Here is a 22,717-nt window from a genome sequence, read left to right on the forward strand (position 1 = left end):
TGCCTGCAGCCTCTGCAAGCCGATTCGATCCCGGCCACCAGGTGAGGGTCCCACATGGCTCTCAGACCTCTCCTGCAGCCCGCTGCTCCCCTCAGCAGTGTATTTTGTCAGTCTGCCTGCTCTGCCCTCCGCTCTGCCCTCCACTCTGACTCTGGTGAATATTCTCACCCCCTCCGGCGCTTCTGACTGTACCCAGTGCTTGTATAAATAAATCTTTAAAAAAAATTTTTTTGGTTAGAATATTATAAGTGAATTCATAGTATAGATAAGAATCTAAGTCAAAATGTGTCATATAATGGAAACATTAATCTGAAAAGGTGATTCATAAGGCTTTCTCATGGATATGGTGGCTTTTAATGTGCTCAACTATTTTTATTCTAGATATACAAACCATTGAGTGAGCATAGCTCGATATATTCATTCTGCCAGTCCTGGGAACCTGTTTTAGCTTGGCTTTTCCTACCCTTTCAGAACTGTTTTTGAGTAAAAGCTCATCTTCATTTTGTAGGCTATCTCACTAAGTTTCACTGTATTTTGTCCCTTCATATCCTCTTTAGATCAGCGATCAGACTGCACGTGTCAGTCTTTTATTGGATTGGGCTAGTGAAATTTAGTGTTTGTGTTATCCACCTAAGCTGCCCATCTAGCACAGAAACAAGTTATGTGTGGTTGCAATCTTGATGTCAGTACTAAATTGTGAGGAAAAACTGAACCCCTATATCATTGTGGTTTTTTTGTTTATTTTAGTGAGAAAATAAGATGTTTGCAAGATATTGATGGTAATTCTGAGAAGTACTCAGTCATATTTAATGGTTTTCAATTTATGCACAAACTTTGGAAGAAGCTTTAATATAAGTATGCAGTGAATGTCATTTTTAAGTTTTTTTTTTTTTAATTTTAAGATTTATTTATTTATTTATACAAGAACCGGGGTACAGGTCAGATGCGCGGGAGGGTGAGAGAATTCACCAGAGACAGAGCTGGGAACAGAACGGGCAGATTGATGAAATACAATGCTGAGGGGAGCAGCGCACAAGACAGAAGAGGTCTGCCGCACCATGTGGGACCCTCCCAGGCCCCCGGGATCGAACTGGCGCTGCAGAGACTGCGGACAGCGTCACAGCACCACACTCAACCGCATGCCCCACCAGGGGAGGCCCCATTTTAAGTTTTAATTTGCGAATGCCAGACTTAATTGATATAATTTTGAAAATAACCTTCAGGAAGCAGAAAGAAAGTGGGATAAGCCACCAAGTAATTTTGTTGTTGAGTAGCAATATTGTTTTTTTAATTATGGATTATAAATAAGAAATTTGAAACTATTAAAATAACTTTACTGAGGGAAAAGTATTGAAAACTATTGCATCTTTGCTGATGGCTGTTAGATCATGGTCTAGTACAGTTTTCAGATTGTTAGATAATGAACTTTCATAATATTTTCTAACTTACATTTCAAATGCTACTTCTAAATTTGATCTCTGTTAATAGTGTATGTGCCCTCAGATTTGGCATTGCATACTCCTGAGATACTGGGCATGAGTATTAGTTAGTTTTATTCTTTATGCAGTAAAAGCATAATGATCTATTGATAATAATGTTGTTTCCATATCCTCAACATGTTACAAGCTCAGATTGTGACTATAGTACAGGACACAAATCTATTAAAAGGTTATGGGACGTTAAGATTGAACTTAACATCTATTGTGCAACTTTTCACATTGGAAAAAGATAGTTAACTAGCAAGTAAACTACAGTTTTAGTGGTGTCACAGACATAATTTTTATTTTAAAGTAAAATCAGTAAAGTAATGGAACTTAATATTTGCATATGCCTAGTTTATAACATTTTGGTAAAAAAATATTAAGTGGAAAAATTAAAATATGTATAAACATATGTTGAATCATGTATTTATAAATAGGAGAGGAAGCCAGCAGTTTGAAAACCATTAATTTTAAGTAAATCTGGGTTATAATCTGATAAAATTTTCTTTTTAGAAAGATGACATTGATGATGATAATCATCAACACTTTAATAGAACTCAGTGAATGGTACACACCATTCTGAAAAATAAATACATTTTATATTTTATTGCCATACAACCAATCTGAAAGGTAATTTTGTACCAAAAATAACTGATAACTATAACCTGCTGTAAAAAAAAGGTACATAACATTTGAGGTGGAGACCTTTTAAAATGTATACAAAGGAAGCTATATAGACATATTTGGAAGAAAACTTAAGTGACAGCTCTTCACAACATGTTTACCAAGTATCAGATTCCTTCAAATGTAGACTGTTTAAAATTTCTAAAGCATCAAAACTAGATAGGAGTGAGAAAAGTAAGAGGAGAAGGACTAGACTAGAGTGGCTGTCCCTTCTTAGTGCTGGACTCTCGAGGGACGGGCGAGGCCCCCTTCAAGTATTGACTGGCCCTTGTATGAGATTCCAATACCAGTTTGGTTTCATATTTTGGAAGTACGATCATAACTATATAAATTTCATCAAAGAACAGGGAAATTGTTTTCAAATGAAAAAGACATAGCAGTACAAGCTATTTAAAGGCAAAAATTTTGTAGCTAAAAATAAACCTTATTTGGGATTGTGAAAACACAATTTGAAATACAGAGAGTGTGTGTGTGTGTGTGTGTGTGTGTGTGTGTGTGTGTGTGTGTGTGTGTGTGTACATGTGTGTGTATGTCCTTTTATTTTCTGGATAGAGCTTAGCTACTGTGGTTTTGATAGAGCTGCTTTTGTGAAATGCAGCTCTTTAGCAAATATATATATATATATATATATATCCATAACCGTCACAGAATCATTGTTAGATACTTTCTAAGACATAAGTGTAAGTATCTTATAGTTTCTAGGACATAAGTAACTTAAAAGTTTTATTCTAAAGTATTTGATCCTGGGTAGTATTTGTCCTTGGCACTCTTTTTCTTCTTTGAACTTTCCTAAACTTTTAAAATTTTCCTATGACCGCTGATGTCTGTAAAAGTGAAATTGAAATGATGTGCTGTTGCAGAGCTATGCTCAGCTCTTTTCTGTGACCTTCTCCTGGCAGGCCAGAAGCGAACTCCCAGAAGAGGGGAGCAGCAAGCATGGAATGATAGCCGGGGAACAGAGGTGGCACTTGATAGAGCAGAGCGAAGATCCTACAGGGAATATCGCCCCTATGAGACCGAGAGGCAGGTGGACTTCACACCCGAGAAGTTTACAGGTGAAAAGTACGTACAGAAGGCTTAAGCCAGGAGGGTTGGGAAGCCAACAGATTTTCAGAATACTACTAGTCTTCTCAACCTTTTTGTGGCACCAGTCCTAGGACTATTTCATCAATTTAGATAGTAAATCACATTACCTTAGGTGACATGTACAGGATCTTCCATTGATCTTATAGATGACCTTTAAGTCTTGGTTCAACAGATGAGTCTACACTGAAAAATGAATTATTTATTGGCAACTATTGCAATCCTTATAAAAAGAACATGTTACATGTAAAATTTCAAAAATTTTCTTCTGAAATTCAGGCTTGAGATTTAATTGTGTTTTTTAATTTAGCCTTGCTAACTTAGGCCACTAATGAATTTACATAAATTCTGAGCCCCAGGGTCAGGTCAATAGGCTATTGTTGTAAAATTGGAAGGAAAACTAATATAATGTGTAGCACTGGTTTCTGACTCCCATACTTTCCCTAGAAAGTGCTCTGACTTGGCAGCTGCTCTCCTTGGGCCCAGCTGTACACAGGTAGCAATTTTTTGTGTTTTGTGCTTGGCACTAACAAGAAACATGCTTGCTGCCTAAAGTTTTCGTTTAACTGCTAAACCCACATAGCAATGAGTTTAGATTAAACAGAAACAACTTGGGAATTGCATTTGAAGGAAAATAAAGCTGAAAGGTAATGAAGACTAGAATAATATACAGTCTAATGTCAGGGTAGTCCATTATTCCCAAAGTCTTTCAGTTTTTTGACTACTTGTACATCCTTGCTACAAGTTTTAACCAAAGAACATGGCTTTATGAAACTATACGTGCTCTAGAGTCCATTGAAACAAACCAAAAACCAAAAGTCCAGCAGAGAATACTCCACCTGAGAGGGCTGAGCAGCTGGTGATTTCTGCAGATCTGCTCTGGAAGGAACACATTCAAAACATCAAGATGGTGGATCTGCCACCATGTTGGAGGATGAGGGTAAGAGAAAAGCTAAATTCTGCTCTTTTTGGTGATTGCTTCAAATTTGCCACAGCCTGCTTGCTTACATAAAACCTTCTGGATCAGAGCTGCTTATTTTTGGAAGCATTGTATATTTTTTTCTTACCTCAGGGATTTATTCTGTGGAAATAAGGAAATGATATCTCAGAAACAATGCCATGTTGCCACCTATATTTAGTTGCAAAACTGAATCTTTAAAAAAAGGATGAGCAGTCTTTATATGTTAACACGAAAAGATGGCTGTTAATCACAGAAGTATGTAAGGGTAAGGATAGGCTGAGACATGGGATTATGAAGAGACTTTTTTTCTTTAAAAATAATTTTAGATTTACAGAAAACTTGCCAGAGCTATACAAAGAATTCCCATATACCCTCATCCCTCAAAAATGTTAATCAGTCTGCTTAAATATCCTCCCTCTCTCCACCTGCCCCACTCCCCAATCCCATCTCACCCTATTCTTTGTCATTTGAGAGTAAGGTACAGGAATGTGCCTTTATCCCTAAATACTTTAAATAAATGTATTCTCTAAAAACATAGTACAGTTACTGGGAATCTGTCTGGCGGCCTAGGGGTTAAGTCTCAGCATTATCATGCTATCACTGCTACGACCAGAGTTCGACTCAAAGCCAGAGAGCTAACCCAAATCGCGCTGCAGGCTTCTCCTGTCTCCCCGCTGCTCCTCTCAGCAGTGTATTTCAGTAGATCCGCCTGTTCTGCTCCCCACTATGTGGTGAATCCTCTCACCCCTCCCCCCAAACCTCTGGCCTACACCCCAGTTATTCTGTGCAGAAATAAATGAATCTTTAAAAGATACGTATTTAAAGCATGGTAGAGTTGGGCCTCCCCTGGTGGCACAGGCGGTTGAGCACCACGCTGTGAAGCTGTCTGCAGCCTCTGCAATGCCGGTTCGATCCTTGCCGTCAGGTGAGGGTCCCACATCGTGCGGCAGACCTCTCCTGTCATGCCCGCTGCTCCCCGCAGCAGTGTATTTCGTCAGTCTGCCTGTTCTGCTCCCTGCTCTGTCTCTGGTGAATCTTCTCACCCTCCCGCACATCTGGCCTGAACCCCGGTTCTTGTATGTATGTATGTATGTACAAATAAATAAATAAATAAATAAAATCTTAAAAAAAAAACAAACATAGTAAAGTTACCAGTGTCTTTAATGTAAATGTACTATCTAATTTTCTGAATTAAGTAATCACAGACTAAAATTTGACTAATTGTCCTAATAATGTCCTTTTAGCAAAAGAAAAACATTTCTGGTTCTGGATTCAGCCTAGGAATATGCATTGCATTTAGTTGTCTTTAATTTGGAATAGCTCCTAGTCTTTATCTTTTATATATTTGACATTTTCAAAGAGTTTGGGACAGTTATTTTGTACACCAGCCCAGAATTTGACTTTGTCTTATTTTTCGTCCTGGAACAAGGTGTATAATTAGCAGGAATTACCACATAAGTGATGTCTCATGACCTTCTCAAATGTATCACATTAGAAATTTTTACTTTCAAGGAAATTTGGAATTTTTTTGATTCATCATGTGCTATCAGGAAAGATGGTTTCCTTAGTTCCTGAAAAAGTACACTTGTATTAATAGAGACTCATAGGATCTTTAATAAAAGTAAATTACAGTCACGTTAGATAATTTGGAAAATTCATTAAATTATAAAAATTATTGTAATTGCCTTACACCTGAGATGATTACACATAATGCTTTTGCTTATTTTTCCCTCTTTGCATAGATATATGTAAATACTAAGATGATAATGCATTTGCACTGAGTATATTTTTTCTTTCCACTTGCCATGGCAGAAGTCTTTTCCATGTTAGTAAAAATGTTTGGTAACCATGTTTGGTAAGCATTTTAATGGTTCCATTGTGATCTGTTATTTGGTTGTATTATAGTCTAAATGTTTCCATAGTGCTGAATTTTCCCTCAGTTACCAGTTTTTTTTTGCTTTATAAGTAATACCCAGTGAGCAGTTTTTGATAAATGTTGGGACTTTCCCATATGGAGTTCTAGAAGTGGGAATCCCAGTTAGGGTCACAAAACAGTGGTTCTCAGCTGGGTGTCATGTATTCATATCAGTTTAAGCTTCAGTGCAAGAGTTCATGGGAACATGTAGTATGAAAAGGAACGAAAAACTGAAACATGGTCAGGGAACTATTGATAGAGACAATCACTACACTAACTTAATAACCTATTAATTTTCTTTGTAACTAATGTCTATAAAAAGCATTTCTCTTAGCACTTTCTCCAGGCTTGAATATATTGGATCTTTGCTTATTAATAGTGAAAAATGGTATTATCTTACATTTTTTAGATACCTGGACATATTTACTAGACAGACTTATACAGTCTTAGTAATATTAAATGATTTCCTGATTCAGTCCTCTTCATTTATGGATGTGGAAACAAAGACCTAGAATTTTGGCTGACTTGCATTTTTAGTCCACTAAGGCAGAACACACATCTTCACATGGAAGCGTTGTGTCTTGGTGCTTCTGGAATAACTGCGAATATGACTGAATGCAGAACAGCCACATGACTTGTTATAGCTGGACTGGGAGAGCAAGTACTGTTTCTAGTGCAGTAGAATTTTTTTTTTTTTTAGGCTCCAAATGATTAACTTAAGTGAACTCTTAAATATAGACTATTTACAAATTAATCTGCTTCTCTCTGGACTTTTGCTCTCTCTCTGGCTTTTTCCACAGTTTACTGCCAGCCATTTAAAGTCAGCTCTAGGGCCTCCCTGGTGGCACAAGGGGTTAAGCACCACACTGTGAAGCAATCCTCAGCCTCTGCAGCACGAGTTCGATCCCCGGCCGTCCAGGGAGCGACCCACATGGCAAAGCAGACCTCTCCTGTCTCGCCCGCCACTCCCCTCAGCAGTGTATTTCAGTCAGTCTGCCTGTTCTGCTCCCCACTCTGTCTCTGGTGAATCCTCTCACACCCAGCATCTCGGGACTGTACCCCAGCTCTTGTATGCATAAATAAATAAATCTTTAAAAAAAATAAAGTCAGCTCTAGTTGAAAGAATCACTTAATTGTTTAAAAAAAATTTTCCCTCTCATAAGGAAGCATTTAAAAATTGTGGTAAAATATATTGAATAAAAAATGTACCATTGTAGGGCCTCCCCAGTGGTGCAGCAGGTTGAGCGCCAAGCTATGAAGCTGTCTGCAGCCTCTGCAGCGTGGGTTCAATTCTCAGCTGGCCAGGGAGAAACCCACATGGCGTGGCAGACCTCTCCTGCCTCGCCCACTGCTCCCCTCAGCAATGTCTTTGGTCTGTCTGCCTGTTCTGCTCCCCGATCTGTCTCTGGTGAATTCTCTCATCCTCCCGCGCCTCTGACTATACCCCAGTTCTTGTATAAATAAATCTAAAAAAAAAAAGTACCATTTTAACCACTGTTAAGTGAAAAGCTCAGTAGCATTAAGTCCATTCTCATGTGCAACTAACAACACTGTCCATCTTAGAACTTTTTCATCTTCTCAAACTCAGACTCTGAACCTGTTAAACTCTCCATTCAGCCTTCATTGAGCTATAAAATAATATAAAATTGAGTACTATGAAATAGGCACTCATGTCTACTTAATAGGTTTGTGTTAAGAGTAGATTACAGATAATATGAAGCAAAATGTTTGGCTCAAATGTTATTTTCCCCTTTTTTGCTTGTAAACACATCAGAAATAAAGCTCTAAAGAGTACAGGAGTCCTCAGTGCTCACCAGCATGTTAAAAAGAGGATTTATTTTATAATAAGGGGATTATAAAGGAGCAAATATATTTAGTCGGGGTGGGAGTAAGCATGCGGGTAAAGAAGACAATGGTTAGAGGGATTAAAATATACCATACGCACAGGTTGTTTTTAGGATGGGTCTTGATCACTATTATATTTTGGATGAATTTGATGTTTTGTCAGTATCTCAAAAAAAAAAAAAAATCCTTAGCCCTTCAGTCCCACTCACAACTTATTATTACATTCATCTTTTCCTAGACCATTTGACAGACTTGATCGAGATAGACTACCAAAAGGACGTGGTGGCCCAAGAGGGGGCATGCGAAGCAGAGGCAGAGGTGGTCCTGGGAACAGAGCTTTTGATGGTTTTGACCAGAGAGGAAAACGAGAATTTGAAAGATATGGTGGGAATGATAAAATGTAAGTTTCTTTGTAAATGCTATTTTTACTTTAAGATCTTTGTAATTATGTGGCATAAATCTGTTATGTTTTCTTTTTCACTTGACTTCATCTTAGTTACTATTATTCCCAAGGGAGCTGGTTCCAGGAAAGCTTTTATCATCAACTTTGCTGACTTGCTGATGGACTGGAAACCAGCTTCCAGTTTAAGGGAATATTCTTTCTTCCTCTAGAGCAATCAGAACTGAAGACAACATGGGTGGATGTGGAGTTTGCACCTGGGGATCAGGTAAAGATAGCAGGTATGGTGCAAAGGTGTACTCTCTGTGAAATCTCTGTATTTTTGTTCGCTTTCTTGAAAGTTAAGACCTTTGTGTTGTACTTGTAATGTATTTATATACTGGTGTGCCCTTCCTTGGAGATTGTTTTTTAGGCTTTTTTTTCCCCCCAGTGACATAACTTGAAAAAAAGATCTGCTACATTGTGGATTTGAGAGTGCTTTTATATTCTCTTATTTTAGTGGAACAAATTTTGAGGGTATATTTGCTGATACCCCAGGCATGTGATGTGGAATGTTTGATTTTTAAGCTCCTGAATCAAGATCAAAGCTTAATGACAAGATTCACCTGAGATTCAAATTTCTGAGGCTTCATGGTACCATATATCTGTGCCAGTTTAAGCACTTAGGTAGGGTGCTTCATTCTGCTGTTTGTGTCATTTCGTGACTACTGGGAACAGTGCCTCCCTGCTGTCTGCAGAGGAGCAGGCTTGAGGTGATTCAGACTTCCACTTTAGTTCTTTTGAAGAATATGATTTTTACATAAACTTATTTTCCTTTAAAGCCTTCTTTTTAAAAAAAAAAGATTTATACAAGAGCCGGGGTACAGTCCAGATGCACGGGAGGGTGAGAGAATTCACCAGAGACAGAGCAGGGAACAGAACAGTCACACTGACTGATATACACTGCTGAGGGGAGAAGCGGGTGAGACAGGAGAGGTCTGCTCACCATGTGGGTTGCTCCGGCGGGGATCAAACCGGCACTGCAGAGGCTGCAGACAGCTTCACAGTGCTGTGCTCAACCACCTGCGCCACCAGGGAGGCCCTCCTTTAAAGCCTTCTTAAAAGACAAATGTGCAGAATAATATCAAATGTAATGTTTATTTTACTGCATCAGACATATATGTTGTCCTTGAAAGGATGAAAAATTTGTTGAATGTGTCTCAGTCTTGATTTCCATAGGATCTCTATCACAAACCTTTTAATTTTGTTTTATTTTACTTTGTAGATAACTGGATAGAATCATCTGATTTACCACCTTATCTAATACTAAATAAACCTTGTCTCATTCTTGGTTTCCATAGGATCTCTATCACATACCTTTTAATTTTTATTTTTACTTTGCATATAATTGGATAGAATCATTTAGCACCCTTATCTAATACTGAATACCATTTCAGTTTGCATTTGAACATTTGCTCCAAGTAACTATGTATAGTGGCCTTATTATAACATTAAAAAGGGACCACTATGCTCCCATCAGATCTGCTTGTTAGTGTTAAATGTTAAAATAACATGCGTCTCATGTCTCTCATTTCATACAGTTTTGTGAGTTATAAAGTAAAAGCTCTTAAGTGATAATTTGAAACTAAAAGATTGTCATAGAATAAGACTTAAATTTTTTATTTATGAGATTTAGTATCACGAAAACAGTGTAGAACAGTGGAATTATGTTCCTTCTTTGATAAATGAGAGCTGAGCAGAGGTAAGAATAAGTGATGTGCTCATGACTGATGAGGCCCAATAACACATAGTTTGTTGTCCATGTGGGGAGTTGGCTGTAGTTTAGTATTCCTGTTTGAAGACATTGGTAGTAAAACTAGATCCATGGACAAGATGCTTTTAAAATGGAATGACTAAGCTATTTCCAATGTTACTGGTTTTTTTAGCATTCTGATACTGCATGTTTTTGCTGAAAGTAGACTACTCCCGCTGCAGTAATTAAAAAGTATAATATCAGATATTGTTTTCATGTTACCAGTTGAATAGACACCCATGAATGTTTTTAGTAATGCCACCTTCCAACTTTCATTGTGAAGACATGACAGTGTTATGTGGTAATCAAGCTACATTTGATTAAAATTTGTTCATTGCCAAAGATTAGGTTAAGTGTGAAATCTGATTAAATTTGAACTAGATAAACTCTTGAAGTGTTTAACCTTATTTTGTCATATGTGCAAATAGGCTTTTTTAATATTCGTATGACTGAAATCAAAATATAGACATAGGCCCTGGGGCAGTATTTCTCTTTTAGTAAATCCAACATTGGTGATTTTCTTTCAACAAAATCTGCCAAAATAAATTGTTTTGTGATTTTTGAAACTTGATTGTTTTGTAGTTTTGGTTATAAATTTCTGTATAAGCTCTAAGAACAACATTAGTTTTATGGTTATTCATAAATTATAGGATGTTGGGGTAAGGAAGTCTGATTTTTCTTTAAAATTGGCTGCTCAAGTATAAGAAAAAAAAATTTTTACATAGCCTCTTTACATAGACTTTACATAGTCTTTTACTTTTTATATTTTGATTTTTTTTCCTTCCCTGTATTTTATAGCCTGTTTATGATTTCAATTATAGAAAGAAATGTTTTTCATCCCCTTAGTTTATTATGTGGCCATCAGAATAAAGAGAAGGTTGAAGTAATTCAGCGTTGTCACTGCTGCTAGATTTGGGGGCACCTGGGTGCTAAAACCTCCTTAAGCAACTGAGGTCAGACTTGTGTATAGGAGGCGCCTCTGTGGCGAGACCTCCTGCCTTGCACAGTGCTGTCAATGTCCTGCGAAGCCTGAAGTGCAGTTGATTTAGGGACTTTTTTAAAAGCAAAAATGATTCAAATGAAAAACTGTTAAAAAATTGATTATAATAGCTTTAATTGAGAATTTTTTTAAAACAAATATTCTGTTATTGCAGTTCAATTTATGCTTGCTACTTCTCAGGGAAAAAAATAACTATTAAGCTTTTTCGTGAATTGTGAATGAAAAAATAATGGTACTGTATATAAAGTGTACTCTACTTCCTGTGGATATACTTATGTTGACTAAGCATTTTCCTGCAAATGAAATTTCTTTTTCTGGGACTTAGTTTTTATTTTTGAGAAAAGGAATATTCCAGTAAGATTGGTGTTAACACCAAAAGGAAAAATTATGAGCATGTAGATTAAAATTCAAATTGTTTTTCATTGCATGTCATTACCATCTGTAGGATGTGTACTTAGATGTGACATATCAATTGGTGTCTCAGTCTTATTTTTCCAGCATAAGTATCACCAACTTATTTGTACACAGTCATTTTTATAGTGGAATCTGTTCTAAGTTTGTGGCATATTCTAATCTATAGTAAGTCATTTAATACTTAAGAATTTTTATGGCCCTTGTTATATTTGGAATTGCCTAGGATAAGAGCAGTTTTGAATAATCATTCTAGTCCTTTATAGCCTGTTCTTAATTTTAGGCTATCATGGAAACTTTTATTTCACAAAGTACTTGTCACATTTTTGGAAAGAATTAAGAGCATTTTCTCTTTTTCATTTTGATGTGTATATAACCCCTTGAAGAATGTTTACTTAAGAAAAAAGGACACTAAAATGTGTTTGTTACTCTCTTAAATTATATAGGGCATTAAGATGAACATATTTGTGTGACAGGAGTGGTTCTTGCTGCTTTTCAGTGACATGGAGCCAGCTGCGCTGATGGAAGAGACCACAGTGGTGGAGGAGTTCTTGGGCCCCCCAGAGGAGGAAGCTCCAGCCAAGTGGGTGTTTCACTTATTTTCCTCATGTTGGTCTTTCTATTTATGATTTCTTCTAAGAATACTTCATAGAGCAGGAAGCTCAGCCTTTTGTCATATCACAGAGTTTACATTTCTTAATGTAATAATGAATAATTGTATTAAAATTTAATTCAAATAATCTATGGATGATCATTTAATGATAATCATTGGGTTAAATTAATATCTTTAGCTCTGTGCCCACGAGCAGCCTGTCCTGTGACTAATGTCTTGTTAGGACCCCCTTCACCTGCCATTTTATTCTCCCCCAGTCATCTTCCTCCCTTATTTCATGCACCTGAGGTCCCTGGTCCCTCTCTAGAATGCCTACTGAGTCATTAATCCCGTTGGATCTTTTGAATCTTCCTAGCAAAATCCATCTCTTATCTGACCTGTCTGATCACCCATAATCACCAGCACTGATCACCAGCCTTCTGAAATGGGCCCTCAACACCCCACACATCAGTTGCTGTTTCTTAGAGATTTACTCTTTATCCCACTCTCTACAATGACTGCCTCAGGCCCGTCTTGTCTTCTCAAAAGAAGACAAGATACTCCCTGATACATCCTGATACTCCCTCCTACTTCACCCTTCCCCTAGCCTGTCCACATCTGCACCTCCTTTTTCATTTTCTGGATACAATTTTGCCTCTTATGATACTAAGGAATTAGGAGCCATCAGTTGGGGGCTTCATCAAAAGGAAAGGTACAGCCCTGCCTGCACCTGTACTCCTGACCTCCTTCCCTCAAGGGAAAATGGAGGCACCATTTGTCCTTCCACCTCTTGTAGCTTTGGATCCTGTTTCCTACTAACTTCACAGAAACCTGGCACTATCAGCTGACTCCTCCATTTTTAGGTAAATTCACCTCCTTCCTCCCAACTCCACTCCTCCAATCAACATTTTATACATGGTCAGTCTCTTTCTTCTTTTCAATCTTCTCCTCTTAACCCCACATTCTCACTTAGCTACCCTTTTCAGAGTTGTGTGTACTTTTTCATTCTCCTCTCACTTAATCTTCACTCCTGGCCTGGTACTGTCCTCTTTGTCCCTCTAAAACAACTACCCCATATTTCTAGACCTAATGGGTATTTCTGTCTGTGTCTTTCTTGACCTCTCAGAACATTGGCTTTATTGATTTCTTAAATGAATTCTCCCATTGGTTTCTGTGATAACTTTCACTCTTCTGATCTTCTGCCTCTCAACTCCTTACTTTTCTGATCTTTTAAAATGTCATGTTTTTCCGGACTCTACCTCAAGCCTGCTTCTCTTTCCCTAGCCATATCTGTATAGGATGTCATGCTCCCCTAGGTCTTGAATTTTCACTTATCCACTGACTCCTGAATCTATACCTCTGAGGACAGTTCAACATGAGCTACAAGCCTGTGCACCCCTCAGCTACTGGACACCTCTCCTTGGGCATCCCATATGCTTCTCATATTCAGCACGTCCAAGACTGAGGTGCACAAACCTCTGGCCCTCGTTAGGTATTTCCATCTTGTGGGAAAGTTTTGGTTTCCACTCAGTTGCACAAACTGGAAACATAGAAATGTCCTTCTTCATCCCCCTCACCCCCAAAACCAATCTGTCATCCTGCCTGGTGCTTTGTACCTCAAATAGCCACCTCTCCATTCACCACTGTGTTCTTAGTCACTGTCATCTGGGCTGTTGTCACGGCTCCTACAAGGCTCTCTGCCCTCCCACCTCCTTCCAATCCCTTTCCTCACCAGAGTAGTTTTCATACTGGCATTCAGATTATCATCTGCATCCCAGTGGTGCAGTGGGTTGAACACAGTGCTGTGAGGCTGTCCGCAGCCTCCGTGGAGCCAGTTCAATTCCCGGCCGGCCAGAGAGATTCCCACATGGCACAGCAGACCTCTCCTGTCTCGCCTGCTGCTCCTCTCAGCATTGTATTTCGGTCCTTCTGCCTATTCTGCTCCCTGCTGTTTCTTGTGGATTCTCTCACCCTCCTGTACCTCTGGCCTGTACCCCAGTGCTTGTATAAATAAATACTTAAAAAACAAAACAGATTATCATCTAAGATCCCTAGTGATTTCCTATCCTTTTTCTGTCCCTTTCCTGATCTGCATGGTCTTGTATGGTCCGGCCCTTTCAGAAGTCTTAAATGTCACCACTCCTGTGCCTTGTCTGGATTTACCACCTGGCCCTTATTTCATGTTTTCAAACATACCTTCCTTCTACTCTCCCTCCCCCCATACACACACACTTCCATGAAGATTTTAAAATTTCCTTGTATTTTTGTACCTCTCCTCCAAAGCTCCTTCACCCTTCACTGTTTAACTCCTGTTCACCCCTCAGCTGCCAAGAGGCAGTGTATCTAGTGGTTGAGAGTACAGATACCAAGTCAGTATACTGGGTTCAATTCCAAGCTCTGCCACTTACTAATTTGGGCAAGTTATTTGATCTCTCCATGTCTCAATTTTCTTCATCTGTAAAATGGGAATAATACTAGTACCTACATCAAAGGGTTGTTATAAGGCTTGTTTGGGTATGTGTGTGCACACGGCATAGAGTGGTGCCTGACGTAGTTATTGCTCTATAAACACCTGCTATTGTTATTGTTACTTCTTGCAAGAGAAGAATACTAAAATGATTAATGATTGTGAAAGTAGTAATTTGCTACTTAAAACAACTAAGAAATATACTTAATGAAAGAAATAGATTAACAGCTAATATGAAGGTTAATGTGACAGTGAGTTAACATAAATTAATAGTATATATTAATATTAAGAAAGTGAGTTAACTCACTTCAGGAAAAATTATGTTCTTTTTAAACCAATAAACATTTATAGAAATTCAGGTTGTATAATAGAGAATAAATTATAACATAATTGAATCAATAGGATTGATTGAGGTGTTCTAATATTCATAATTCATATTGGACAATTTTTTTTCAATTTATTAATCTCTCTGGGAGACAAATAATAGTTGATGATTTGGTGGCAGTCTCTTTGTCTGCACCCAGCAGAGCCAGCCATTAGGTCTCTCTATTGCTCTTTGCTGACCACAGTGCATAAGGAACATCTAGGTAGAACAGGAGGAGCTGCATGGTAGAGCCACGTGGGTAGTCTGTACGCTGGCCATGCTGAGCAGTCGTTTCTCTACTGCCTTGCTAAACTTTAAAATGATTGCTAAAATGTCTAATCATGGCCTCCCTGGTGGCGCGAGGGGTTAAGATGCAACCTATGAAGCTATCTGCAGCTACTGCAGCACAAGTTTGATCCCTGGCCAGGGAGCAGCCCACATGGCGCATCAGACCTCTCCAGTCTCCCCGCTGCTCCCCTCAGCAGTGTCTTTCGGTCAATCTGCCTATTCTGTTCCCTACTCTGCCTCTGGTGAATCCTCTCATCTCCCACACCTCTGGCCTGTACCCCAGTTCTTGCATGCATAAATAATCTTAAAAAAATAAAATGTCTAATCAATTATAATTTTTAAAAATAATTTCAAAATTAGTCTGGGAACTGAAAAATATATTTGAGGATGGTGATGCCTCTGATCTGTTTAAGTATCAATCTAATATTCAGATTTCCAGCATTCAGGCTAGAATGTATACTTAATGTGGCCTATTGGTTTCGAACTCTGTGATAGGCGAATTTAATGTGTCCTTACCTGTCATCCCAAATACATACATGTTCCTCAGATTGGACACATTTTGTTGAAACGTACATGTACTGTGCCCTTCCTTTTCTTCTTCTTTCCCTCTATCCCTTTCTCTCTCCCAGCTCCTTTCACTGTGGAAGTATTGTGTTCCTTGTCACATGGTATTCTCATGTCGAAGATAATCTGTGACAACTTCTTGTATTTTTTTCCCCCAAAATCTAGTATCTCTAGTAAGCGTATGTCGTGTGCTAGGAACTGCTCTACATTCTTCCCTGTCAGCCCGTTTAACCCTTTCTGCCCATGAAGAAGATAGTGTTATTATTTTCATATTCAGGCATAGAGGCTGAATAACTTGCCGAGAAGTGACAGAGCCAGAGCTTGAACCAGGTATTGTGGCATATTCATGCCTTAACTTTGTTGACTGGTAGGAATGGCTAAAGTGCCCTTTAGACTAACTTGCTTTGAAGAACTGTATACAGGGGAAGAGCTGCCGGCATCACTGAGGATTCTTGTTCAGTTATATGTGGTACAGCTCCTTTCCTTCCTTAAAAATAAAAAACTCTTAAGGAAAAGAATGTTGAAGAAGCATTATTACAAAATAGCTATAATGTATCATTTTTGTTATAATTTATTTCCAAGTATATTTGCTTAGAAAATGAAGACTTTTTTTACTCAGTTTTCTTATAGCAGGACAATGTCTATCTAAAATTTATATAGCAAATTTCTGAGGAATTCTAAGTTCATCATGAAATTTACTTCCCTTTCAGCACTTTGGGGGTGTTGTTTGCATGCTAGATTGAACTTGCCCCTGTCAGATATTGTTAGGAAAGTTTTACTATGAGAATCCATTTTCCTTCATTCACGGCATACTTTCATGTATTCAGGTAAAAAGCTATTGTCTGAATGGGAATTTGGACATGTCAGTTGATAATGGGTTTGGAGATAAAATGACTAGATGTGAAAATTGACTTTTACTTACTTGTTACAGCTATATGACTTCTCGCCTCAGTTTTCTTACCTGTGAAATGGAGCTATGAATTGTATCTAACTTGAGATTAATTATTATGGATTAATTAATACAGAGTGCTTTGAATAGCAACCATCTGGTACCTGATGGTTATAGTGAATGTTATATAGTATATAGTGAATGTTAGCATTATTATTCCATTTATTTCTAAATGAAGGTAATTGTTGTCAAAACAGTTCCATAATTTCACCCATTTAGAAACAAATATATAACTATTTGCATATGGCATTGTTCACATTGTAAGTCATAGATATGACTATCTTATATCTATAAGCAAGTTTGATGGAAAATTCTCTCCCAAGATATTTTTTTTTAATTTTTTATATTTTTATATCATTTTTCATTTTTGCACAATGTATGCATTTTCATCTTGGTATCATTACCATACAATTCCCTACTCTTCCCCCCCTCCCCCACCAGTGTGTCTCTGGTTTATAGTTGCTTGTTGATTTTGATTTAGTCTTTTTCCTGGTCCCTTATTTAGGTTTTCTAAATTCCTGCTATGAGTGAGACTATCCAGTATTTTTCTTTTTCTTTCTGGTTTATTTCACTGAGCATGATCCCTTCCAGCTCCATCCATGTTCCTGCAAATGGCATGAGTTTATCTTTTATGATTGCTGAGTAATATTCCATTGCGTATATGCACCACATCTTCTTGATCCAGTCATCTATTGGAAACAACACAAATGCCCATAAATAGATGACTGGATCTCCCAAGATTTTTAATTATGAACCAAGGACTATTGTTCCGTTGTTGAAAATCAGTTACCCATGGATGTGTGGGTTTATTTCTGTATATTTTGTTTCATTGACCTGTATTATATTACAGCACGACATACTATCTTAATTACCATTAAGTCACTTGTAACTCTGTTTTTCTTTCTTTTCCTTGCAATTTATTTATTGAAGAAACTAGGTTATATATCCAAAGAGTTTCCCAGTGTCAGGATTGTACTGATTGCATCCCTGTGGGTAAGGATGTGCTGGTAAATAATTAATACCCGGCTCTCTGGGATGAAAAAACCCAGATCTACCGCACTTAATGCAGTGTGACTATTCCCTCCATGGCTAATTTAAAACTACCAGCATTCAGCACAATGTGACATCACTAAATGTAGAATTGAGACAAGATGCACACTAGTACACTATACATAGGACTTTACTCATGCTGTTGGTCTAAATAAATAACCGTACAGCATATGTAATGTTGAAATGTAATAGAATAATTTGGGAACAATGATCTTTATTCATTACCTGTGTTTTTATAGGTAATTCTAAGTTTATATAATTTAATTTTCAACAACTACTGGTTAGCAGGTGACTCACAAATTCCTGAAAATTTAACAGTTGCGGGCCTCCCCAGTGGCACAGCGGTTGAGCACTGGGTTGCGAAGCTGCCCGAAGCCTCCGCGGCGCTGGTTTGATCCCCGGGACTGCTCCCGGCCACCGGAGGAGGGTCCCACATGGCGCGCAGACCTCTCCTGCCGCCCGCTGCTCCCCTCAACAGTGTACTTCGGTCCTTCTGCCTGCTCTGCTCCCCGCTCTGGCTCTGGTGAATTCTCTCACCCTCCCGCGCTTCTGACTGTACCCAGTGCTTGTATAAATAAATAAATAAATAAATAAAATCTTTTTAAAAAAATGTAAACAATTACTATATATAAAAAAAAAAAGTTGCTTGTTGTGAATTTTAAATAACAATACCATTATCTCTATATATAAATTATATATATAGAGAGATGGTAATAAAATTCTTGCTTGCAAGGCACTGTAAATAGCTTCTCCAGTTGGTTATATCACCAACTGGACAAAATTACTTTTATTACTTTGCTTTCAAATTTTAGAGATTGAATTATAATTTAAACCTATTTATAATTATGTAAAATATTTGTGTTTCCAAAGTTAAGTCTGGAAAAAAATATATTATCCAACTGGTTCCTATTCCGGTACACATGCACATACATGCGTGTGTGCACACACATAGATGCGTGTACACGCACGCTTGCCCATATGGATGTCTCCCTATTTCTTAGGTGAAAGGTGACATGGTATACACTCTACTGGCCTTTTCACTAGCATATCCAAGAAGTGGTCCATAGCAGTTTATATTAATATTCTTCCTTTTTAAGCTGTTTAATATTTGTATTTAATACCTATAATTTTCCACCAAATGCCTCTCTAGATGAGTTTGGACTGTTTTCTAGTATTGTGCAATTTCAGGGTTTTAAAGTCTTTTCAGTTTTTTGCCGATATGTGTTTGAAATTTTGGTGTTTTTTTCTTTAGATCAGAATTGCATTTTCTTTTTCCCCACCACCATCCGTTAGACTCCTTGAGCCCTTAACCTTGGAGACCTCACTTTATTAGCATCAACAAGTTTCTTCAAATATTTTGCTTTGTTAAATCATTTGCTTTGTAATGTCCAATATTTGTCTTTGTCATTCTGATGTGCTTTACTACACATAGTAAATAGCAACATTTTATCTTTCCTTATAGTTGAGTAGTGTTCCCTTGTATGGGTATACCACACTTTTTTTTTTAAGATTTATTTATTTATGCATACAAGAACGGGTACAGGCCAGAGGTGTGTGAGGGGGTGGGAGGATTCACCAGGGACAGAGTGGGGAGCAGAACAGGCGGATTGACTAAAATATACTGCTGAGGGGAGCAGCAGGCGAGTCAGGAGAGATCTGTTGCATGTGGGTAGCTCCCTGGCCAGGGATCAAACCCATGCTGCAGTGGCTGTGGATAGCCTCATAGGTTATGTTTCAACCCCTTGTGCCACCAGGAAGGCCCTACCACAACTTTGCAATCCAGTCCTCTATCAATGGGCACTTAGGTCGTTTCCAAGCCCTGTTACTGTAAATAATGCTTCAAAAACATTGTGGAGCGTATAATTTTTTGAGTTGATGGTTTCATATATTTGGATGGATTCTTATCAGTTGGAATGCTGGGTATTTCCATTTTTAGTTAGGTAAAACCAGATTGCTTTCCAAAATGACTGCACCAGTTTACATTCCCATCAATAGTGTGATATTTCTCCACATTCTTTCCAGCACTTGTTAGGGTACTTTATAATATATACCATTCTCACAGGTGTGAGAGGAACCCTTATAGTTTTGAACTGTATCTCCCTTTTTAAAAGTGTTGATGAACATTTTGTCATCTATATATTGGCCTTTTGGGTATCCTCTTTGGTAGGTTGTTCCTTCAGATCTGCTGCCCATTTGTTGTATTTGGTTTTTTTCAATTGTTAAATTATATATGTTTTTTGCATATCTTAGATATTAACTTATTGGTTATGTAATATGTAAATATTTTCTCCCATTCAGTAAGTTGTATTTTTAATCTACTTATATTTTCTTTCCCTTTGTAAAAAAAATTTTTAAAGATTTATTTATTTATACAAGCACTGGGGTACAGGCCAGAGGCATGGGAGGGTGAGAGAATCCACCAGAGACAGAACAGGGAACAGAACAGGCAGAAGGAGTGAAATACACTGCTGAATGGATCAGCAGGCGAGAAAGGAGAGGTCTGTCGTGCCATGTGGGAATCTCCCCAGGCCAGGCAGGAATCAAACTGGTGCTGCGGAGGCTGCGGACAGCTTCACAGCGCTGCGCTCATCCCCCTGTGCCATCGGGGAGGCCCTGTAAAAAAAATTTTAATTTGGGGTAATCCCAATTGTTTCTGCTTTTATTTCCCTTGCTGTAGAGATCCAATCTCAAAAAACATGTTTATGATTGATGAAATGCATTACAATTTTATTGTTAAATCTTATATCTAAGTATTTAATACACTTCAAATTTATTTTCTGTATGGAGTTAGGGGGAGATTCAACCTCATTCTTTCACATTTATCATCCATTTTCCCAGTACCTTGGAGAGACTCCTTATTCCATTGTGTTGTTGCTTCTTTATCATTCATTAAGTATTGTCATATGCATGGATTTAACTTTGACTTTTTATTCTCTTCTGTTGATCCATGTGTCTCCTTTAGTGATGTTAGCCCATATTATTTTAATTACTTTTGATTTATTGTGTCATTTTAGAGTCAGGTAAAATGATGCCTCTGTTTCTCTTTTTCTTCAGGATTACTTTTGCTGTTGGAGGTCTTTAGTAGTTCCATACATATTATTTTTTCTTTAATTTCTTTAAAGAGTATGGTTGGTATTTTTATTGTGATTATGTTAAATTTATATATCGTGTCTGGTAAAATAGTTATTTTGATATATTGATTGTCTCTTTCCGTGAACATTGAATGTCTTTCCATCTACTTATGTCATAATGTAAATCCTTGAATAATGCCTTGTAATTGCCATTATATAAGTCCTTCACCTTCTTGGTTAGATTGCTTCCTAAGTATTTGATTCTTTTTGAAGCTATTGTGACTATAGTTATTAATTTCTTTTTCTTATATGTTTCTACATAAAAATGAAATAGATTTTTATGTTAATTTTGTAACCCTCACTTTGCTGTATTTGTTTCTTATTGTTTATTGTTGAACTCTAGGTTTTTTTATATCTAGTATAACATCTGCAAGTAATGGTGGTTTCATGTCTTACTTTCCAACTTGGATTCCTTTTGTTTTCTATTGTCTCTTAATCTCTAGTTATTAAATTAATCAGAAGTGGTAAAAGGGAGCATCCTTGTTTTCTTCTTGATTTGAATGGAAAAGTTTCCAATTTTTCACAATTCAGTATTGGTGAGTCCCATTTTGTTTAGAGTTTGTATCATTAGTGGTGGTTGAATCTTAACAATTATTTTCTCTGTAACTCTTGATATCGTATGATTTTTATCTTTACTTTTTTTGATATATTACATTGGTTGGTTTACATATATTAAGCTATCCTTGCATCCCTGGGATAAAACTCCACTATATCATAGTATATGTCCTTACAATGTATTGTTGGATTCAGTTCGCTAATAATTTGTTGAAGATTTTTATATCAATATTTATCAAGGATATTGATCTGTAGTTTTCTTGTGTTATTTATATCTGGTATTGGTATTTGGATGATACTGCCTTGTAAAATTTGTTTGGGAGAATTCCCTCTTCTTGGATTTTTAGAAATAATCTGAGAAAGACAGGTGAAAGTTACTCCTTAAATTGTTTGCTTCTAAAGCCAGCTGACCCTGGGCTTCTGTTTTGGGAGATTTTTGACTGCTGTTTTAATGTCCATACTGTGATTGGTATACTTAATTCTTTTGTTTCTTCCTGATGTAATCTTGGTAGACTATAATGATGTAGAAATAAATCCATTTCTTCAGGTTATCAAATTTATTGGCATGTAGTTCATAACTATCTTATATCCTTTATATTTCTGTGCCATTTGTGACAATTTCTCTTCTTTCATTTCTAATTCTGTTGATTTCATTTCTTTGTTAGCCTAGGTAGCACTTTGCTGATTCTGTTTGTCTTCTCAAAGAACAAACTTTTAGCGTCATTAATCTTTTGTACAGTCTTTTGGTCTGTATTTCACTTAGCTCCATCCTTTATTATTCTCTTCTATTAATTTTAGGTTGCTTGTTCCTCTTTTTCAAATTGCTTTAGGTATGATATTAAGTTGTTTATTTGGGTTTTTTCTTGCTGCTTAATCTGAGCCTTTATTGCAGTTATCTTCCCCCTTAATACTGTTTTTTTTGTACTGCATGGACTGGTAGCTTCATTAGTCTTGAGGTACTTTTGATTTGTTGTATCTTCCCTTTTTAATCCAATTGCTGTTAAGCAGCGTTTTTGTTTTTGTTTTTTTCATTTCCTTGTATTGATAGTTTTTCCTTTTTTTGTTATTGATTTCTAGCTTAATGCATTATGGTCAGAAACAGTACTTACTATGATTTCAATCTTCATAGCTTTATTGATCATTGCATTATGTCCCACCATGTGGTCTCTTTTGGAAAATGTTCCA

At 37.3% G+C, this 22,717-nt stretch overlaps 1 protein-coding gene across 1 annotated transcript in view; it reads left to right on the forward strand.

The window, feature by feature from the left end:
* Positions 1-22,717, forward strand: part of HABP4 (hyaluronan binding protein 4) — a 45,274-nt gene that overhangs the window by 2,541 nt on the left and 20,016 nt on the right. Inside the window, exons 2-5 of the mRNA XM_037491941.2 lie at positions 3,065-3,227; positions 8,208-8,369; positions 8,582-8,650; positions 12,072-12,155. Of these exons, the coding sequence (XP_037347838.1) occupies positions 3,065-3,227; positions 8,208-8,369; positions 8,582-8,650; positions 12,072-12,155 (478 nt within the window). The remainder of the gene's footprint in view (positions 1-3,064; positions 3,228-8,207; positions 8,370-8,581; positions 8,651-12,071; positions 12,156-22,717) is intronic.

Source organism: Talpa occidentalis, unplaced genomic scaffold, assembly GCF_014898055.3.
Source record: "Talpa occidentalis isolate TD23 unplaced genomic scaffold, MPIMG_talOcc4v2.1 talOcc4.7, whole genome shotgun sequence".
Classification (NCBI taxonomy): domain Eukaryota; kingdom Metazoa; phylum Chordata; class Mammalia; order Eulipotyphla; family Talpidae; genus Talpa; species Talpa occidentalis.